At 36.8% G+C, this 20,661-nt stretch overlaps 1 protein-coding gene across 23 annotated transcripts in view; it reads right to left on the bottom strand.

Annotated features, from left to right (window-relative positions):
* The window catches only part of EHMT1 (euchromatic histone lysine methyltransferase 1), a 300,206-nt gene that overhangs the window by 67,723 nt on the left and 211,822 nt on the right, over positions 1–20,661 (bottom strand). For all 23 annotated transcript variants that reach the window (XM_072633192.1, XM_072633195.1, XM_072633191.1 and 20 more), the window contains one exon: positions 4,292–4,393. In XM_072633192.1, coding sequence (XP_072489293.1) covers positions 4,292–4,393 — 102 coding nt within the window. The remainder of the gene's footprint in view (positions 1–4,291; positions 4,394–20,661) is intronic.

Below are 20,661 nucleotides of genomic sequence, written 5' to 3'. Positions count from 1 at the left end.
ACTGCAATGAATAATGTCAGCATCCATGGCCTCAGACTGCTGCTTACCCTGGGCTTCATCTGGTTGAAACTCTGGAAGATGGGGAAGATCATGGAGGAAAGAGAAGAAGGAGAGGAAGGAAGGAGGCAGGAAGGGAGGAAGGAGAGGATTAGGGGAGGAAAAACAGGAGAGTGTTGGGTCATGGCTCCTTCTGTACAACAAGTTTTACAATAAATATGACACTTTATCTCAAGAAAGAATTGGCTTGCTTATAGATGTGGGTATCTGAAGGACTGAAGCTTATGAGTTATTGTGAAGTAGTGTACACATAAGCATATAAACTCACCCATAAGCAAATGTGAAATTCACATTATGCACAAATCATTCCCTAACATAGCAACTGCGCTGGAACAAATTCTCATTTTCAAAGCAAGAAGTATAACAAGACTGACTGTACCAAAGAACTATAGCTATGATCACACAAAACTTGGCAACTATTTCTCTATATGAGAGGAGATCATGAAACACGATATTCCAAAAGGGAAAAGAGTTAAGACTTAGAACTAAGAATAACGTATCCCATAATAACTTATTCTGTTTAATTCTACAGGGGAAAAAACAGGCAATGAAACGGAGGAGTCTTAAGGATTTCTCATGAAAAGATCAGAGATCAATAGAAACTCTGAAATATAAATATAAGAGTTTGTATCAGCAAACAGAAAGACATGTATGATTTGGTACTAACATTCTAATAGGAAGAGAAAAAATAAGTACTTTCTGCATTTTAATGTCTTCAAAGAAAGGGTACTAAGGTAAACAAGGAAAAGAGAGGTGGCTACAGGTAGACTAGTCCTATTCTGAGGGTTTTAGAAAAGAAAGGGAAGGGAAATCAAAAGGAAAACACTAATGCTGAAATGAGGAAGAAAGGGATAAAACTTTCTATCTGTCATAACTAGAGTGCCTAAGAAGAAACATAAAAACATGGAGCAATGCATACAAGTAAGCAACAGAAAAAGGAGGGCATACAAACACTAATCAACAGTGTGATAGAGAAAACAGGTATATATGTAAATATATAAGTATATAAAAATGAATATATGTAGAATATAAAATAAAAATAGTTAAATAGATTAGCCAGGTTAATTTAGTAAAGAAAGCAGTGAATTTCAATGCAAGAAGAAATTAATTCAAATTCTGTCAGGTGTAGTTGTGTAACTCATCAGCAAATAACTTAACAGATTATCACAGCTTCAGGCACATAGTCTGTGAAATGGAGATAGTAACAGCACCTACATCAATGAGCAAATGAAGTAACACAAAGCCTTCTCAACCTTAATGTATTACAAAAATGCCAGGTAACATATATATAAGGTAGGAAGGAGCTAAAAGTTGGGAAGGTCAAGGAAGGCTTTGTGTAGATTGTAGACAGTGGTGCTTAAGCTGATTTTGGAAGCAAGTGAAGGATTTTATGAGGCAGAGGTAAGAATGAAGCGCATTCCAGGTTTAGAATATAGCCAATATAAAGGAATAGAAATAGGAGATGGAATACCATGTATGAGTAATGGAAAGAGGTTCAGACTGGCTGAATCAAAGACTGTGGGAAAGAGAGCAATGTACAGTACGGCTAGAAAGACAGTTTGGGAGTAGGTTACAGCGGGTTCTTACAGCCAAACAGAAAAACTTATGTTTGAACCTAAAGGAAATGCAGAACTACTGGAGCTCATTGAGGAGAAAAATAAGGAAAATCACTCCAACTACCATGTGGAGAAAGAACTGAGTCAGTGACACTCAACCAAGAGGTAATTAGGTCCTGTGCTATGGGAAAGAGGGCAGATGTAAAATGAGTAAGCTCTGGTTACTGGTTAGATGTAAAGAATTAGGAACAGGATAATGAAGGGGTTATGAACTTAAGAGACAAGAAAAGGGGTAATGCCCTAAACAAAAATTGGAAAGTTGAATTGATCACAAAACACAGTAAGGTCAGTTTGGGACATGTGACTTTAAAGTGTCTATGAGACATCTATTTTGAAAGATCCAATAGGTAGGTGATATTATAGGAATAGACTTCAGAAGAGAAAAATGCTGGATATAATAGATTTGTGAGTCATCTGGATATAGAAGATAATGAAATAAATGGGAGATGATGAGGTCATAAAGAGAAAAGAGAAGAGGCATAGGTATAGTATACCTATATGGGGTATAGTCACAGTTAGAGGACATGATACATACAATGATCTAGTAAAGGAGGAGTCAGACAGAAACAGGAGACAACAGAGTCAGGATTATCTAGAGAGGAAAGAGAATCCCAGATGGTCAGCAGTAGCAAATGGTACAGAGAAGTCAAGAAGGGTGATGACTGAGAAAAGACAATCAGAATGGATTAAGAAAAACCACCGATAACTTTAGAGAGAGCAGTTTCACTTAAATGATTAAGTGAAAAATCAGACTACAGGAGACTAAGATGTGAAAGAGAAGAAAGAACTTAGAGGCAAAGCATGTAAACAACTTTTTCTAGGAATCTCGCTGAGAAAGAGAGGAAAGGCATAGGACAACAATTTTAGGGAATGGTACAGCCTAATGAAGAGTTCTTTTTGAAGGATGGAACAGTCTCGGATTTGAAGAGGGCTCCCAGTACCTGTTTTCAGTCAGTGGGCACGGTTCCTAGTGTTGAGGAGGTGCCTCAGGGACTCTGCAGTAGCAATGAAGGAACACACAGATAGGAAAAAACTGAAGATAAAAGGTAGGATAATTGAGGAGGCAATATGACGAAGAAGATGGGAGCATATAAGATAAAGAAGACATGTACATGCTCCTAAGAAACTGAAGTAAAGGGGAAAACCAAGGGATGATGTAAAAAACTTTTGAAATGAAGACAAGGGAACAAGAGGGTGTTTATAGTGAACAGCCAAATTTTCACAGGAAATAAAGTTTGAGGACTTCAAATAAGTTGAGGGGACATAAAGGTGTGGAAGGTTTGAAGAAAACAGAGGAGAGAAGGCTTGAAACAATTTCTCAAGGAATTAGGGAAGACCAAAAGGATTATTTTGCTACTGAGTGGAACAAGAAGAGGTTATATAACATAAATTGGGAGTGCATTCAATCAAATATGCATAGGTGTTATGTAATACAACCTGGATTCAACAAATACTCTAGACCCTAAATCAACATAAATTCTTGCCACAACAGAAGCCACATTAAGCCACAAGAAAAGATCACATTAAGATCAATGCAAGAGACATCCTTCAAAGTATCAATCAAGATTCTTTTTTTAATTCTGCTCCCTTCCCAAGCAATGGGAAATAAGAATTCTCAGGCCCTTAAAATATCTCCCATTTGGATTTATAAAGAATAAAATTAAAGTCTTTTTCTCTATCACACATCCTTATATGGACATCTTTGTTGTACAACAGGAGACGTAGTAAATTATAAATGCTGAGGGTGGACTTATTCAATCTGATGAATCTAATGATAAATCATAACCATACTTTTGATGAGAATTTTTTCTTGAATAATAAACTATAAACTTTGTGGGTATTGGTGCTAAGAGACAACTGGTTTATAGAAACCAGAAAGAGGAACAAAATTCCAAAAAGGCCTTCTAGCTTCTCTTAATGATTCAGAGAACCATGACATATTGTATAAACTAGAAAATCTTAACTCTTCAGAAAGGGGCTACAAAATTGCTACACATCTTCTGAGAAAAAGATCATACCTAATTTACCGTATGCTGCATTCAAGCTAATTAGAGATCCTTTGGGGCTATTCTTTTTTTTTTTAAAGGAGAAAACTGTCCTGGGAAGGAAGAACCTATCAGTCATTAACATTTGTGCTTACATAGATGATAAGCATATTGCTTTTCTCCTATCACCTAGGTTTTTGTCATTTCTTAGTCCTCAAGCTGGTTTCTAAGGCAGATGACTAAGCAAAGGTATATACAAGCACTACAAAACTAGGATAAGGCCCTGGAAAATTGAGAAGTGAAATCCTAACAGGGGATGGGAGAAGTGGGAAACTGATATCTGACCTGGAGTTCTCCCAGGATCTGTACCTAACAAAAGGCCTCGTAGAGTAAACAAGTTCAAAAGGCATAGCTAGACAAACTATGAATACTGCTGCATATCCTCTTTACAAACAGTAACAAGGAAAGAGTTCATCCCTCTCTATTCTGTCCAAGAATAAAAAGTAGGCATGTACCTAAGTGATTCTGAAAGGGATGAAAGTTCTTCTACCACTATTTAGCAGCAACTATTCAGAGGAATAAGAGATAGCACGACATGGCATAAGAGGTTCATTCCATAACTGTGAATGTTACCTGGCAGTTAACATCCATCTGTCCATTTGAGAGCAAATACTGAACCACATCATAGTGTCCTTTCTTGGCAGCTAGGTGTAAGCACGTGGAGCCCTCTGCATCCTGAAAGAAAAAAATAAAATGATGTGATAAAGAAAATGTTTCAAGACATAGTTTCTTCATCTACAAATAGCAAACAACTTTCAGTTTTATGCTTACAACACTAGACAAATAAAAAATGGATTTGATGAATATGAGCCCAAATGCTGATTTCCCTCAAAAACCTTAAATGGCTGAAACAAAGCCAATGAAGTCCACATCGCAATGCTACCATTCCTGTAGATCTATTCACATGTCTCTGAAGTAGACTTTCTGCTCAGATAATACACAAGGTAATGCCATTCACAGGATGATCATACTAAAGACATTAAAGAAACTAGTGTAATGAAATGGACAAAAAATTATCTTATCTAACATGACAAAACAGAAAAATGGTAAATGTTGGAGAAGATGTGGGAAAGTTGGAACACTAATAATTCACTGTTGGTAGAGCTGCTAGTTGATCCAACCACTCCAGAGAGTAATCTGCAACTATGTCTGACAGGCTATAAAAATGTGCACACCCTTTGACCCAGCAATATCACTTCTAGGACTGTGTTTTTATGAAGAGATCATAAAAATGGGAAAAGGACCCACATGTACAAAAATATTTACAGCAGCTCTTTTTGTGGTGACCAAGAACTGGAAATTGAGGGGATGCCCATCAATTGGGAAATGGATGAACAAGTTGTCATATATGAATGTAATGGAATACTATTGTTCAATAAGAAATGATGAACAGGAAGACTTCAGAAAATCCTGGACTTAAAAATGAACTGATGCCGAGTAAAGTGAGCAGAACCAGGAGAATATTGTTCACAGAAGCAGCCACAATACGTGATAATTGATTCTGATAGCCTTAACCCTTCTTAGCAATGCAAGGACTTACAACAATTCCCAAGCACTCATAATGGTAAATATCATCCACATCCAGAGAAAGAACTATAGAGTCAGAATGCAGGGTGAAGCAGATTATTTTCTTTTTTGTTTTGCTTTGCTTTTTTTGCTCATGGTGTCTCCCATTCCTTATCAAATGTGAAAATGTGTTTAATAGGAATGTATGTGTACAATCATATCAGACTGCATGTCATCTTGAAGAGAGGAGGAGAAAATTTAAAATTTATGAAAGTGAATGTTGAAAACTAAAAATAAATTTTTTTTAAAAAAGAAAAGAATTATCGTATCACAGTGTCCTTCAGATTTTCTTGAATTCAAATGATAGCACTTCAAAAACATTTATTAAAACACAATGGAGCAGTTCTAAGGCTCAAAGTGAATAAAGTAGTAACTATTAAAACAATTTGGTACCAATTAGAAATGGAAAAGTTAATCAGCAGAAAAGACTAGATAAGCAAGCATTAAGAAATAAATGAATTCAATAACCACACATTCAGTAAACAAGAAAGAGCATAAATTACATGAGGAACAATTCTTTATTTGACAAGAACTCCTGAAAACAATTTAGAACAATTTGACAGAAAATGGCTTTAAACCAACATCTTATACTATAAAACATAATAAGCTCAAAACAGAAGCAACACCTGAATTAACACATGAACCCACACACACAAAATTACACAAGTACCTTTCACAATTGTGGTTAGGAGAGAAAAGAATCAATCTCTAATCAAAATAAGAATAGAAAATATCATAAAAGACAAAAGAAATAATTTTAATTACTTTAAACAAGAAAACTTTTGCAAAAACAAAAACAATGCAACAAAGACCACAGATTGGGAGGAAGGGGAGAACCTCTGTACCAAAATCTCTAATAAGGGTTTGATATCTAAGATGTAAAAAACATTAAAAAATATTCAAAAACGAAGTTTCTTTCCTCAATGAATAAGTGATTTTAAAAAACTGCCTGCAAAAAAGGAATTATCTAATGATTGACATCCATATGAATGTTTCACATCACTAAAAATAAGAGAAATATAAAACTGAAATAAACCCTAAAGTTTCAATTCATATTCAGTAAATTGCGAAAAATGAAAAAAACATGGAAATAGCCATTCCTGGGAACGGCTGTAGGAAGAAAGGTAGAGTAATACATTGCAGGAAAACTTATGACTTGGTCCAACTAATCTAAAATGTAATTTGGAACGATGCTATAAAAAAAAGGGTGGGCGCTATGATCTTCAAGGTGGACACACACACACACACGAGGCAAAAGATATAGAAAGGTCCCATATACACAAAAATATTCATAGTAGTATTTTTTTATAGTGGAGAAAACTGGAAATGAAATAGAATGCGTAGCAACTAATGGTTAAACAAATTATGCTACATGACTATAATGAAATATTACAATGACACATAATAAGACAAATATGTAGAACTTAGAGAAGCATGGGAGATATGAAATGATGCAATGAAGTAAGAGCAAGGAAAAAAAGTACAAAATGACTACAGATACAAATGGAAAGAATGGAAACAAAAGTAAAAGGCTATATAATTACAATAACAAATTTGGTCTAGGTGAAAATCTAAGAAAATGCTTTTATTCTGTGCTAGAAGGAGTATTTGGAATATTTGATATATTGTCAGATTCAGCTGATATGCTGGTTAATTTTTCAAAATTGCTTTCTCACTCTATCTTTTTTAATCTTTGTTGAACAGGATGATTTACAGCATAGAAGAAGGGGGAGGAACATAAAGGTGATATGAAACAAAAAAACAATAAAAATAACATTAAGAAAAAAACAACAGATCCCCAGTTGATAAATGGTCAAAGGATATAAACAGGCAGTTTTCAGAGGAAGAAATTAAAGAGATCTATAGTCATATGAAAAAATGCTCTAAATCACTATTGATTAGAGAGACGCAAATCAAAACAACTCTGAGAAACCCCATCACACCTGTCAGACTGGCTAACATGACAAAACAGGAAGATGATAAACGTTGGAGAAGATGTGGGAGAGTTGGAACACTAATTCATTGTTGGTGGAGCTGTGAGCTGATCCAACCATTCTGGAGAGCAACGTGGAACTATGCCCAAAGGGATATAAAAATGTGCATACCCTTTCACCCAGCAATATCGGTTCTGGGACTGTATTCCAAAGAAATCACAAAAATGGGAATTTTTCTAGTAGACTTAGTACTGCATTACAATGCAAGGACTTAAAAAATTCCCAATGGATTCTTGAGGCAAAATGTCCTTCACATCCTGAGAAAGAACTATGGAATTTGATTGCAGAATGAAGCAGACCATTTTCTTTTGTATTATGTTTTGTTTTATGATTTCTCTCATTTATGGATGCAACATGACTAAAGTGAAAATGTATTTAATAGGAATGTATGTGTAGAACCTATATAAAATTGTGTGCTGTCTCAGAGGAAGGAGGGGGAGGAAGGGGAAAAAATCTAAGATACATGGAAATGATTGTAGAACACTGAAAACAAATAAAATAATTTAATTTAAAAAAAAAACCCAAACAATGGGTATCTCTTTATTCATCCAATACTCACTATTTCATCTTGAGACCTGACCTTTAAGGAGCTAATAGTCACAGGTGCATAATTTGAGGGATGTGAGAAACAGTTTCTCTCTAAAGATTCAGTAATAACTATAAAGGATAGCAATCAACTAATTAAAGGAATGAGAGAATATGGAAGAAGAAACAAATAGCAAAGAATTATACTACCTTCCTTTCTGCTCTATTTTCTTCCATTTCAGGAAAGAAAAGTAGGTTTTTTTTCTTTTATGTGCAGAAAAAGTTACAAACAGCTCACACCACAAACAATTTTCACATATATTGGTAGTCCCAACAATTACTGTCAGTTCTCTGGTGAAAATTTGGAGTCAGTAAGGGTAAGCCCTAGGAAAGGTAAACAGTCCTGTTTTTTGTTTAGAATGGGCAATATTTATATTGCTATCTCTACCTTAAGGCAAATATTAACCCAAGGAAACTCAGAAACATGGAAAAATCCATACTGAAGTATGAAAGTTTTATAAGATCCACAAAACCAATTAAAAATGGAAGCAAAAGGATTGGCTAAATGGGAAAGAAATCAAAACATAATAGCAAAGCTCTCAAGATAAGATGTATAAGCCTGAACAAAGGGAAGGAGAATTCTGACAAAGGATAATATAATTAGTAGAAATATTCAATAAGGAATTGGAGGAGATAGGGCTAACTGACTTTTGTGCAGGTAAATAAGCTTCTCTTTTAAGCTTACTTTTCAAAAAACTAGATTTAAAATGTTGTCCTATTACCCTACTATAATGACACTTCTGCATTCCATAAGGCCAGACAGAAGAGAATAAGACTTTGAGAGAATTGCACCAGAATACACTTACAGATAGCCATTAGCAAATGGTAAATCATTATGATTAATCTCTGTCAGTATCAAGGGTGGTTCTCTATTTGAATGATTCATTGATAAGTCTTCCACCCTAAGATATCCAATATTTTTATTAGCTACTTGGATGTGGGCATGGATGGACATGTTATTATACTTGAGATGATACAAAATTGTTTGGGCTAGTTCATATGTTGGATGACAAAGTAAAGATTCCAAAAGGTCTCAACATGCTAAAATGACAGAGATTAATCATTATTTTCTGTGTCTAGTCATTCACCGTTACTATATGTTAAACTTAGCACAATGTCTGGCACACAGTAAGCACGATATTAATGCTAGCTATCATCATCATTATTATTATTACATTATCTCTATCTTGTGCATATGGACATCATAATAAAGTTTCCCAAATTTCATGCTGAAATTCAGGTATATTATTATCTTTGTAATCACCCTCTCCCTGACCCAACAATTCACCAGTTTAGCATGACATTCCCAGTGAACCTAGGCTGGCTCTTAGTGAAACACCATTTTCCTTTCTAAATATTCCCAAAGAATCCCTTTGAATCTTCAAAGATCAGTAACAGTTACTTAGAAAGCATATCTGAAAATTTATTCGTTATCCTGACTTGCAGTTTGTTTGGGCCTGGTAACAGGAACACATTTCAGAAAACTCACTTCTCTCACTACCTTCTTATATATACTGAGTTTCAAGCTGATCTCAACAGTCAAAAACTTTCTCCTTCCAAGAAAACTGCTTTGACAGATATGTGATAAAACAGATTTGGGAATTGTGATTCCAAGTCATCCACACCTTCTTATCATGTGTGAATCTTGCCCATATCTTTTTATAAGTATGACAAAGCAGATCTAACATGCTGGAGGCCTTTTCAATATTTTTGCCCTTCCGACAAAGCAATCACCCTGACTATACAAACAGCACTTATCTTTTTCCAAATATATTTCTTAGGTAATATCTTTTTATTTACATATCATTTCATTATTACTAAAACGTTGCTACCCTCTTATGCCCACCATATACCTCTCCATTGCCCTTTAGGTCACCTACAGTTTGGAAATTTAGAGAATACATTCTACCATGATTTGTACTCATACAGAATCATCAAGAGACCACCCCTGTTTTAAAATGTGGGCTTTTATTTAAGTGAACAAGTTAACATCACTGTCTTTTGAGGTAGGTGACTTGAGTTTTATACCTCATAAGATAAAGATGATTGAGGATCACTATGAGATTCTGATATGAGGCACTGGCAAATATGGAAAGGTAGGAAAGAATCAAAAGGAAGAGAGACATCAGAAACAGAAGAATAATCTGAGCGCAGGAAGAACTACAAGAAGTTGGGGACAGAAGACAGAAGGGTAAGAGTGAAAGAAACTCCAGCCACCTCTGAGAAGTTACGCTAGGCAGGCTTACTTTGCTAACTGGCTGGTAGAAGAGTGGGTCAGCTCAGTGAGCTCTTCAGCTGTTGTACTGACTGGACAACCGTTGAATCCTGACTATGTAAAGATCAGCCTGAGTTTGTTGTTCTGTAGTGCCATCTACAGCTTGAAAGAGGGGAAACCTCTTGGAAAACTTGGTTCCTGTCCTCTAACCTCAACAAGTTTAGGGGAGACAGATTTTTCCATCTGTTTGGTTATAAGCTGTGCTTTTTGGCAAACAGGTTTGGCTTTGTGAGAAGCCAAATGGTGAGTAAAAAGCTAGTGGGATTTGTCTCCTCTGCCCATAGAGGCAATATGAAGAGCTTCACAATTTATCTGACTTAGAGAAACTACTTGTCACTGAACAAATACAGAAGATAACATTTTCTAAGTGTCCTGTTAATGAAGGCTCTGAGCTATAAGAATTTCTCATTGTTTCATCAATGACTTTCCCCAGTAGAAGAGAAGTAAGTGCCAAAAGGGAAATAGCTAGCTGAGAAGCACCTTCAGGTTGTGTGGATTATTAATTATTAAAGTCTACATGTGTGAGCTTCCCTTAGCCTATGGTTTTCCCACTCATGTGCCTCCTAGCTAGGTTTCCATAAATATATGCCAGTTATCACCCACAGACACTGTGTGCACTGGTGAGAGAATGTAACTTAGGTTCAAATGTATGAAATACCAGCATTATAGGAAAATTATAAAGAAATTGCAGAAAAGTTAAAAAAAAAATTCCAGATGTTTGATAACTTGAGGGGGCTATGATGTTTGATTATTCCTCTTCTAGAAATAAGCTTGTGCTACAAGAGGTATAATCTTTCATTGTTACCTCTCTCTACTTACCAAGGATATTAGGTGTTCAATAAATAGCTGAGGAATGTTCTGGGTATTTCAGTTTCCATTATAATGATGCTGCTAAATTTACATTGGGATAAGATCTAAAGAATGCTGTTAAAGAGTTAATATTTTTATTTTTATCAATTTCCCATTTTCCTGAATGAATAGTTTGTTTCAAAAGCATTAAATAGAGCTGCTGTAATAAAAATCAATACCTTGTTCTCATACTTATAATTAATTCCAATATGGTACTGAATTTTTACTTTTGCTAATGATTCCTACGCCAATAATCAAATTTTTCTGTTACTAAGACGCAGTCAGTTTCCTGTTGTGATATTTAATGCTCACCATGTAAGGTCTTTTCACTCTTTTTTTTTAAATTTATTTAACTTTTAACATTCATTTTCACAAAATTTTGGGTTCCAAATTTTCTCCCCTTTTGGCCCCTCCCCCCACCCCAAAACTCCGAGCATTCTAATTGCCCCTGTCTGCCAATCTGCCCTCTCTTCTATCATCCCTCTCTGTCCTTGTCTCCATCCTATACCCCTTTACCTTTATTTCTTATTTCCTAGTGGCAAGAACAGTACTTGACAGTTGTTCCTAAAACTTTGAGGTCCAACTTCTCTTCCTCCCTCCCTCCCCACCCCTTCCCTTTGGATGGCAAGCAATTCATTATAGGCCAAATCTGTGTAGTTTTGCAAATGACTTCCATAATAGTAGTGTTGTGTAAGAACTAATTATATTTCCCTCCATCCTATCCTGCCCCCAATTACTTCTGTTCTCTCTTTTGATCCTGTCCCTCCCCATGAGTGCTGACCTCAAATTGCTCCCTCCTCCCCATGCTCTCCCTTCCATCATCCCCCCCACCCTGCTTATCCCCTTATCCCCCACTTTCCTGTATTGTAAGATAGGTTTTCATACCAAAATGAGTGTGCACTTTATTCCTTCCTTTAGTGGAATGTGATGAGAGTAAACTTCATGTTTTTCTCTCACCTCCCCTCTTTATCCCTCCACTAATAAATCTTTTGCTTGCCTCTTTTATGAGAGATAATTTGCCCCATTCCATTTCTCCCTTTCTCCTCCCAATATATTTCTCTCTCACTGCTTGATTTCATTTTTTTTTAAGATATGATCCCATCCTCTTCAGTTCACTCTGTGCACTCTGTCTCCATGTGTGTGCGTGCGCGTGTGCATGTGTGCATGTGAAATCCCACCCAGTACCCAGATACTGAATAGTTTCAAGAGTTACAAATATTGTCTTTCCATGTAGGAATGTAAACAGTTCAACTTTAGTAAAGTCCCTTATGATTTCTCTTTGCTATTTACTTTTTCATGCTTCTCTTCATTCTTGTGTTTGAAAGTCAAATTTTCTTTTCAGCTCTGGTCTTTTCATCAAGAATGCTTGAAAGTCCTCTATTTCACTGAAAGACCAATTTTTCCCCTGAAGTATTATACTCAGTTTTGCTGGGTAGGTGATTCTTGGTTTTAGTCCTAGTTCCTTTGACTTCTGGACTATCCTATTCCATGCCCTTAGATCCCTTAATGTGGAAGCTGCTAGATCTTGTGTTATCCTGATTGTATTTCCACATTACTTGAATTGTTTCTTTCTAGCTGCTTGCAATATTTTCTCCTTGACTTGGGAACTCTGGAATTTGGCCACAATGTTCCAAGGAGTTTCTCTTTTTGGATCTCTTTCAGGCGGTGATCTGTGGATTCCTTGAATACTTATTTTTGCCCTCTGGTTCTAGAATCTCAGGGCAGTTTTCCTTGATAATTTCATGAAAGATGATGTCTAGGCTCTTTTTGTGATCATGCCTTTCAGGTAGGCCCATAATTTTTAAATTGTCTCTCCTGGATCTATTCTCCAGGTCAGTTGTTTTTCCAATGAGATATTTCACATGATCTTCCATTTTTTCATTCTTTTGGTTTTGTTTTGTGATTTCTTGGTTTCTCATAAAGTCATTACCCTCCATCTGTTCCATTCTAATTTTGAAAGAACTATTTTCTTCAGTGAGCTTTTGAACCTCTTTTTCCATTTGGCTGATTCTGCTTTTGAAAGCATTCTTCTCCTCATTGGCTTTTTGAACCTCTTTTGCCAATTGAGTTAGCCTATTTTTCAAGGTGTTATTTTCTTCAGCATTTTTTTGGGTCTCCTTTAGCAGGGTGTTTACTTGTTTTTCATGCTTTGCTTGCATGTCACTCAATTCTCTTCCCAGTTTTTCCTTCACCTCTCTTACCTGATTTTCAAAATCCTTTTTGAGCTCTTCCATGGCCTGAGCCCATTGAGTGGGCTGGGATACAGAAGCCTTGACTTCTGTGTCTTTCCCTGATGGTAAGCATTGTTCTTCCTCATCAGAAAGGAAGGGAGGAAATGCCTGTTCACCAAGAAAATAACCTTCTATAGTCTTATTTTTTTTCTCTTTTCTGGGCATTTTCCCAGCCAGTGACTTGACTTCTGAATATTCTCCTCACACCCACCTCACCTCCAGATCCACCTAGCCAGCACTTGGGGTCTGAGATTCAAATGCTGCTTCCCAGCCTCAGGGCTTTGGGCGGGGGGGGGGGGGGGGGGGGGGGGGGGGGGGGGAACAGGGCTGCTGCTCAGTGTGAGATTAAGTTCAGGTGCTCAGGTGGGGGCAGGGCCGCCTCATGGGCTCCGTTCCCTCAGGGGGTTTATGCAGAGACCTTCAACAATGGATCCAGGCTCCTGCCTGCTTGGGGAGCCCTGGTCTGCTCCCGCCTCCGCTGCTGCCTCCCAAGGGGGCCTGAGCTATGGGGGCACCCCACTCCCCTCTCGACCCGCCAAAGAGACCCTCTCACCGACCCTTGTCACCTGTGGGTGGAGGGACCCGTGCGGCTGCTGGAGATTCCGTCCCTGAAGCCTACTCGGATCTGCTCCTTTCAGCGCTGCACTGCAGAGGCAGGGTTGGGCTCTGCTTCAGGTCCGGGGCGCGAGGGACCTTTTGCAAGAGGTTTTCAGGCTCTCTGGAGCAGAAATCTCGTCCGCTCTGTTCTGTGGCTTCTGCTGCTCCAGAATTCGCCAGTGGTTCTTTTTTTTACAGGTATTTTATGGGCAGTGGGTTCGGAGGTAGCATATGTGTGTCTTTCTACTCCGCCATCTTGGCTCCGCCCCCCGATCTTTTCACTCTTCTCAAAGAAAATATTTAAGAAATACAGCCCAAAGCTCTTAAGTAATTTATAAATATATGGACTGATTTTTTTAAATCCCAAACCATATATTCCAATGTATTACTCAGTGTCTCCTTTCCCCATGGATAGCTTTCCATTTGATTCACAGAGAACCAAAGTATATAGTAATTACATTTAAAATATCTTTTAAAAATGGTATCATAGGCTCTAGAAATTCAAAGGAATCTAAAAAAACTATCTAATACAATTAGGAGCTGAATATGAAATCTCACTCTAACATGTATACTCAACAAGGTCACCCAGGCTTTTCTTGAAGACCTCTAAGAAACGAGGAGCCACTACTTTCCCGAGGCAGCTATCAGCTACAGTAAGACAAAATAAGGCTTCACTTTTGAACAGTGCTTACCATTAGGATATTTTTCCTTAAGTGAAATATTAAATTTGCCTTTTTGTAGCTTCTATCTATGTATTACTCCTAGTTCTGTCTTCTGTAAAAAAGCATATAAATCTAATCCCTCTTTCAAATGACAGCTTATAAAATATCTGAGAACAGCTTCAATGTTCCCATTTAATTTTCTGTTCTCCAGACTGAAGATCTATATCTCCTTCAACTGATACTCACTTGGTATGACCCTGAGGCATTCGGACATCCTGGTTGCATTCCTAGGGATTGTATACCATCAACTTATCAATCCCCTTTATAATATGTAAAACTGAACATAATATTCCAAATGTGGCCTGACCAGGAAGGAGTAGAATAGGACTATTATCAACATAGTTCTGGACATCATTTCTACACTATTAACTCACATTATGTATGCAATCCACTAAGACACCTAGTTCTTTTTCAGGTGAACTGATGTCTTAAACCCACAAATCTCTTACTTGGAAAAACTAAATTTTTGAAACCAAGTATAAGATTTATCCTTAATAATTTTATCTTATTCATTTCACATAATCATTCTAGTCTATAAAAATATTTTTGAATGTCTTGTTCTGCCATCCATGTTAGCTACTGGTTCTAACTTTGTGTCATCTGAAAATCTGATAAGTATGCAATTTATGTCTTTAACCAAGTCATTGATAAAACTCAACAAGGTCACCTAGTCTTTCCTTGAAGATCTCTAGGAAAGGAGGATCCATTAGATTCTTAGGACATACCAACAGAGAGAACCTCCAAAGCTGATACTTAACCATTAATGACTACTCTTCAGGCTCAGCCACTTAATTACTTCCCAAATCACCTAATTACACTAAAGATTAACTCAAATCTTTATATATCTGATTCTCAAGAACAGTACAAAAGATGGTGTTATATATTTTGGAAAAATTAGGTTAAATATCTATAAATTTCTCTGATCTACCAGACTAATAATCCTGTCAAAAAATAAAACCAATTCAAAAGGAAAAAAAAACACACACACATCTCATCTGACATGGTATGAAAAAGTAAAGGTACATACAAAATGTATGAACTAATAATTGAATAAAGTCCACAATCTATTATGATAAAGCATTCCAGCTAGTCAGGTCTTCTCATTTGTTAAACTCAGGGTCTATACAGATATTATGAACTTGAAGAATAGCCTCTAAAAGGAAGGCTGCTCTCAATCACTGGTCTCTGGGTCTGTCTGAACCATGAGTACATCCAGCTGAGCATCCGGGTGACCTTTTGTTTTTGAAATATATGCATCCAATTGGTTGTCAAGCCCTTAGTCAGTGCAAGTCAGCCAGAACCTTTACTTTGTCCTTGACCTCTTCTTCAACCACCAGTTAACAAATATTTACTAAACATCAACAATGTACCAGAAACTATGCTAAGGTCTTGAACAGAGGAAGAAAAATTAACAATTAACATAGTTCTTTCTTGCCCTCAAAAAGCTTATAATTCTATCACAGGAAAAACATTCTGCATACATCTAAGAAAATACAAAGCAACTGGGATAGGGAAGATGAGGGAAACACTAGCATTTGTAAGGATCAGAAAAGGCCTCATTTAGGAGACAGTTCTTGCTCTAAGCTTTAAGGAGAAAACGGGATAGTACGAGGTAGAGGGGAGAAGAAAATACCTTCCTGACATGGCGGATAGCCTAAACAGGCAAGAAGAAAGGGAAATAGAATGCCACACATGAACAACAAGAAGCAGGGCTAATTGAGCCCTCACAGAATACAATGAAATCTGGAAATGCATCAAGTTAGAACTACCCCTAAATAAGACTGTGAAGGGTTTTAAATGCCAAGCAAGAGAAGTTTGTTTTCTATACTACAGACAAAAGAAAGACTCCGGAGCTTCTTGAGCAGAGGACATGATATGTTCAGGTCTGTGAATCAGAACATAATTTCAGCAACTATGTAAAATAACTTGGAAGAGAGGGACTTGATAGAAAGAAACCAATTAGAAGACTGTAGTAATAATAATAATAATAATGTTGTATTATAATGGGCAGCTATGTGAGGCAGTGGATGAAGCATGGGTCTAGACTCAGGAAGAACTGAGTTCAAATTCTGCCAAAGACACATATAGTAGGTGCCCCTGTAACCTAAGCCTCTTTGCCTCAGTTTCCTCATCGATAAAATGAACTGAAGAAGGAAATGGGAAACCACTCTAGCATCTTTGCCAACAAAATCCAAAATGAGGTCACAAAGAGTTGGACATGACTGACAAACAATTGAACAACAAGTTATTATTAAACCAGAGAAGAAGGGATAGAGTTTGTGCTTGTGATTGGAAGAAATGCATGTAAGAAATATAGTGGTACCAACAAAACTGAGCAGCTTACTGGACAAAGGGAAGTATGGGAGAGAAAAGAGATGAAGACGACTCAAAACGATTGTGAATCTGTGATTATGGATAGATTGTAGGACCCTCGGAGAAAGAGAAATCAAATAAAATGGAGTGAACTACAACTTGTTCTTCATGAAGCCAGGCTAGCTAAGCATATCTTCAATAATGTCTTCTGCCAAGAAGCAGAATCAAGAACACAGGCCAATAGTTTGTAGATTTCATTTTCTTTCCTATTTTAGAGAAATGGGACCTCTTCTATTATAAAATCAAAGACTGACTGACAACAATTTAGTAATCAGATTTTCCATTTTGCCAGCTCAATTTTCTCATCTGCAAAATGGGGATAATAATAGCACCTACACCTCACTGAGCTGTTAAAAATCAAATAAGATAAGAGTAAGCTCAGCTCTTTGCAAACCTTAACATACTATGTATATTAAGTTATTATTATCTCATCCCCTTCATTTTCTTCAATAGAACTCAAAACCAGTCAGGATTAATTGCTATCTAAATTCCTTTATAGATGGACAAATTAACTTTTTTTGTTGTTAAAACAGGATGTAGATCCATGAAAAGTACCCTTAGTACAAATCCAGAAGCAAAATGGATATATATTCTGATATACATACTTCATCCTCTATGCACATAATTTTGATTTCTTCTGCTATGACTCTATATTTCAAAGGCTATTTGTTCAATGCCTTTATTGTACTTATCATGATACTTATTAAAACATTGTTCTAAAGTTTCTATGGATCACTGTAACATCTGCACAATTGTGGATAACAATTTGGACTGTGACAATCATCCAGTTCCATCACAATTGACTGGAGGATGCCCAGAGGGTTATAAAAATGTGCATACCCTGTGACCCAGCAATACATCTTCCAGGACTGTATCCCAAAGAGACTGTAAAAATGGGAAAAGCATCCACATGTACAAAAATATTTAGAGCAGCTCTTTTTTGTGATGGCAAAGAACTGGATGTTGAGGGGATGTCCATCAATTAGGGAATGGTTGAAGAAGTTGTACTATATGAATGTAATGGAATACTACTGCTCCATAAGAAATGATGAGCAAGCGTATTTCAGAAAAACCTGGAAAGACACGAATTGATGCTGAGTGAAGCGAACAGAACCAGGAGAACATCGTAAACAGCAACAGTAGCAGTGTAGGATGACCAACTTTGATAGATTTAGCTCTTCTCAGCAATGCAAGGATCTGAGAAAATTCCAAAAGACTCATGATGGAAAATATTCCACATCAAAAGAAAGAACTATGGCATCTGAATGCAGATCAAAGCACAGTATTTTCTCTTTTTTTTTGGTTTGTTCTTTCTTGTGGTTTTTCTCTTTGGTTCTACTTCTTCTTTACAAAGTGACTAATGTGGAAATGTATCTAACATGATTGTAAATATGTAGCATTAAGTGGAGCAAATTTAGAACTCAAAACATTACAAAAGTGAATGTTGAAAATTAAAAGCAATTCTTTAAAAAAAAAAAAAGATGAAAGATGATTAAAAAAAAAAACTGACTGGCTAAGTTCCCAAGGATATTATGAGGTCTGTTTGTAACCTTGGGAGCTGTCAGGCCATGAAAGATACTGAGTTCCTGATGTATAATTCTAGTCATCAGGTTATATGACTATGTGGTTATGATTAGTATCATCTTTCCAAGAGGGTTCAAAGGGAATTGGTTCTGAGACAAGTCATTCTGACATTATTTTAATTTTCTATGTATCTATGAAGTATATATTTGTTATGTATAGTCATAAGATGGCTAGTGTACTTTGCCTACTACTAGCTAAACATCTGTGACGAAACAACTGAAGATAAAGAATTTGCTCCTGGATCAAATAATTAGTTAATTAGCTGCTTAGTGAGTGAGTGAAATTCCCTCATTTAAAAGATAAGGAAATTAAAGTATAAAGATTAAGCAACTGAAACCAGATCTTCTAGACTCCAAAGAAACCGTATTACTCACTGCACTACATTTGACCCTTTACATCACCCCATCCACTCCTCTTTTGCTCTAACCTCTAATGAGGGGCTGATCCCAATACTTATGCCACTGGGTCCCATTCCCTCAAATTCCCCTGAAGTTCACTATTTCTCTCATCTTTGATCTGTTTCTGTTTCTACTAGCAGCAAGTACCCAGAGCTTAAGTAAACTGTAGTGACTGAGTTAAACACTGGAGCATACAGGATCAGAAAAATGAAGGCCAGGAGGAAATACATTACAGATATAGGAGACAGCCAGTACCAAGGCCCAGAAGTAGAAGATGGAAAACCATAAATGAAGAACACAAAGGTCAGTTTGGCTGGACTGGAGTGTGCATGGAGGGAAGTAATGTGAAACAAGTATGGAAAGATAGGTGGTGCACCCATTGCAAAGGGATTTAAATGCCAAAGAGGAATTAATATTTGATCTTGAAGGAAATAAATAGCCAGTAAACTTCGTTAAGTAGGAAAGTGATATGGTCAGATTTGTGTTCTAGGAAAATCAATCTGATAGCTCTATGATGGATACATAGAAGCATGAAAGGACTTAGAATGGAAACCAAAGAGGAGGCTATTGTAATGATATAGGAAAACGTTGATAAAGGACTGTACTAGGGTGGTGGCTATGTGAATGAAGAGAAGGGGGTAGATATGACAGATGCTGAAGAGATGAAAAGACAAGATTTTACAACTAAGTGGATATGTGTGATAGATGAGGAGGAAGAAGTTGAAGATGAGATCATGGTTGTTAACAAAGGTGACTGGAAGGATGGTGCTTTTCTTGACAGAAATAGGGATACTGAGAAGATAAGCTGAAAGAAAAGAAAAATATGAGAGTTGAGGTATAGACATATATTTGAGCTATTTATGGAAAATAAAATTTGAAATATCAAGGAGGTAGTTGTTAATGTAGGACTAGAGATCAGGAGAAAGATGAAGGCTGAATATATAAATCTATGAATCATTTGCATATAGAAATGACAATTAAACTGACAGAAATTGATGAGATCACCAATCAATCTCCAAGCATTTTAGTGCTTACTATGTTCCAGATAATATGCTAAGTTAAGTTCTAAGGGCAATGATGTCAAAGAGTTTACATTCTAATGGGGAAGACAACATATACGAATCAGAGCATACAAGGTTAAAGCAGAATACATGGAACATAATCCTAGAAGGGACAGCACTAGAAAATGAGATCAAGAAATACTTCCTAAAGGAGGTAACACTTAAGTTGAATCCTAAAACTTTGACAATCAGTTGCCTGCTAAGCATATTGCCCTGCTAAATCTTAACTTTGGACTACTCTTACCACTCCTTCACTCTCAATTATGTGCTAACTGAAGCTGGAGAACATCACAAAACCATACTGAATAGATTTACTACAAATTTATGTTAACATAACTTCCAATGTGCCCTCACTGCATCAAAGCAAACCATTCACACCTCTCTACTTAACTCCCATTCATCGTAGGAACTCTTCCAAATCTTTTCATCCCTCCTCAAAACTCATGCTTCTTCCTCCCCTCTTAGCTAAAATTGAGGTCATTTACTGAAAACTCTTCTCCTCTCCTCCTCATCTCATCTCCTCTTTCAATCCTGTCGCACATAATGAGGTAGTCCTTCTCCTCACCAAGGCAAACTCCTGTACTTGCAAAAGTGATCCAGTTCTATCCTGTCTTCCTCTATCCCTTCTCTCTCACTTATCTTCAATCTTTCCTTGGATACTGGGTGCTTCCCTATAGCCTACAAACATGTCCACATCTTCCTGTTCCT

The sequence above is a fragment of the Notamacropus eugenii genome, chromosome 1 (assembly GCF_028372415.1).
Source record: "Notamacropus eugenii isolate mMacEug1 chromosome 1, mMacEug1.pri_v2, whole genome shotgun sequence".
NCBI classification, from domain to species: domain Eukaryota; kingdom Metazoa; phylum Chordata; class Mammalia; order Diprotodontia; family Macropodidae; genus Notamacropus; species Notamacropus eugenii.
This window is presented reverse-complemented; position numbering and strand designations above follow the sequence as displayed.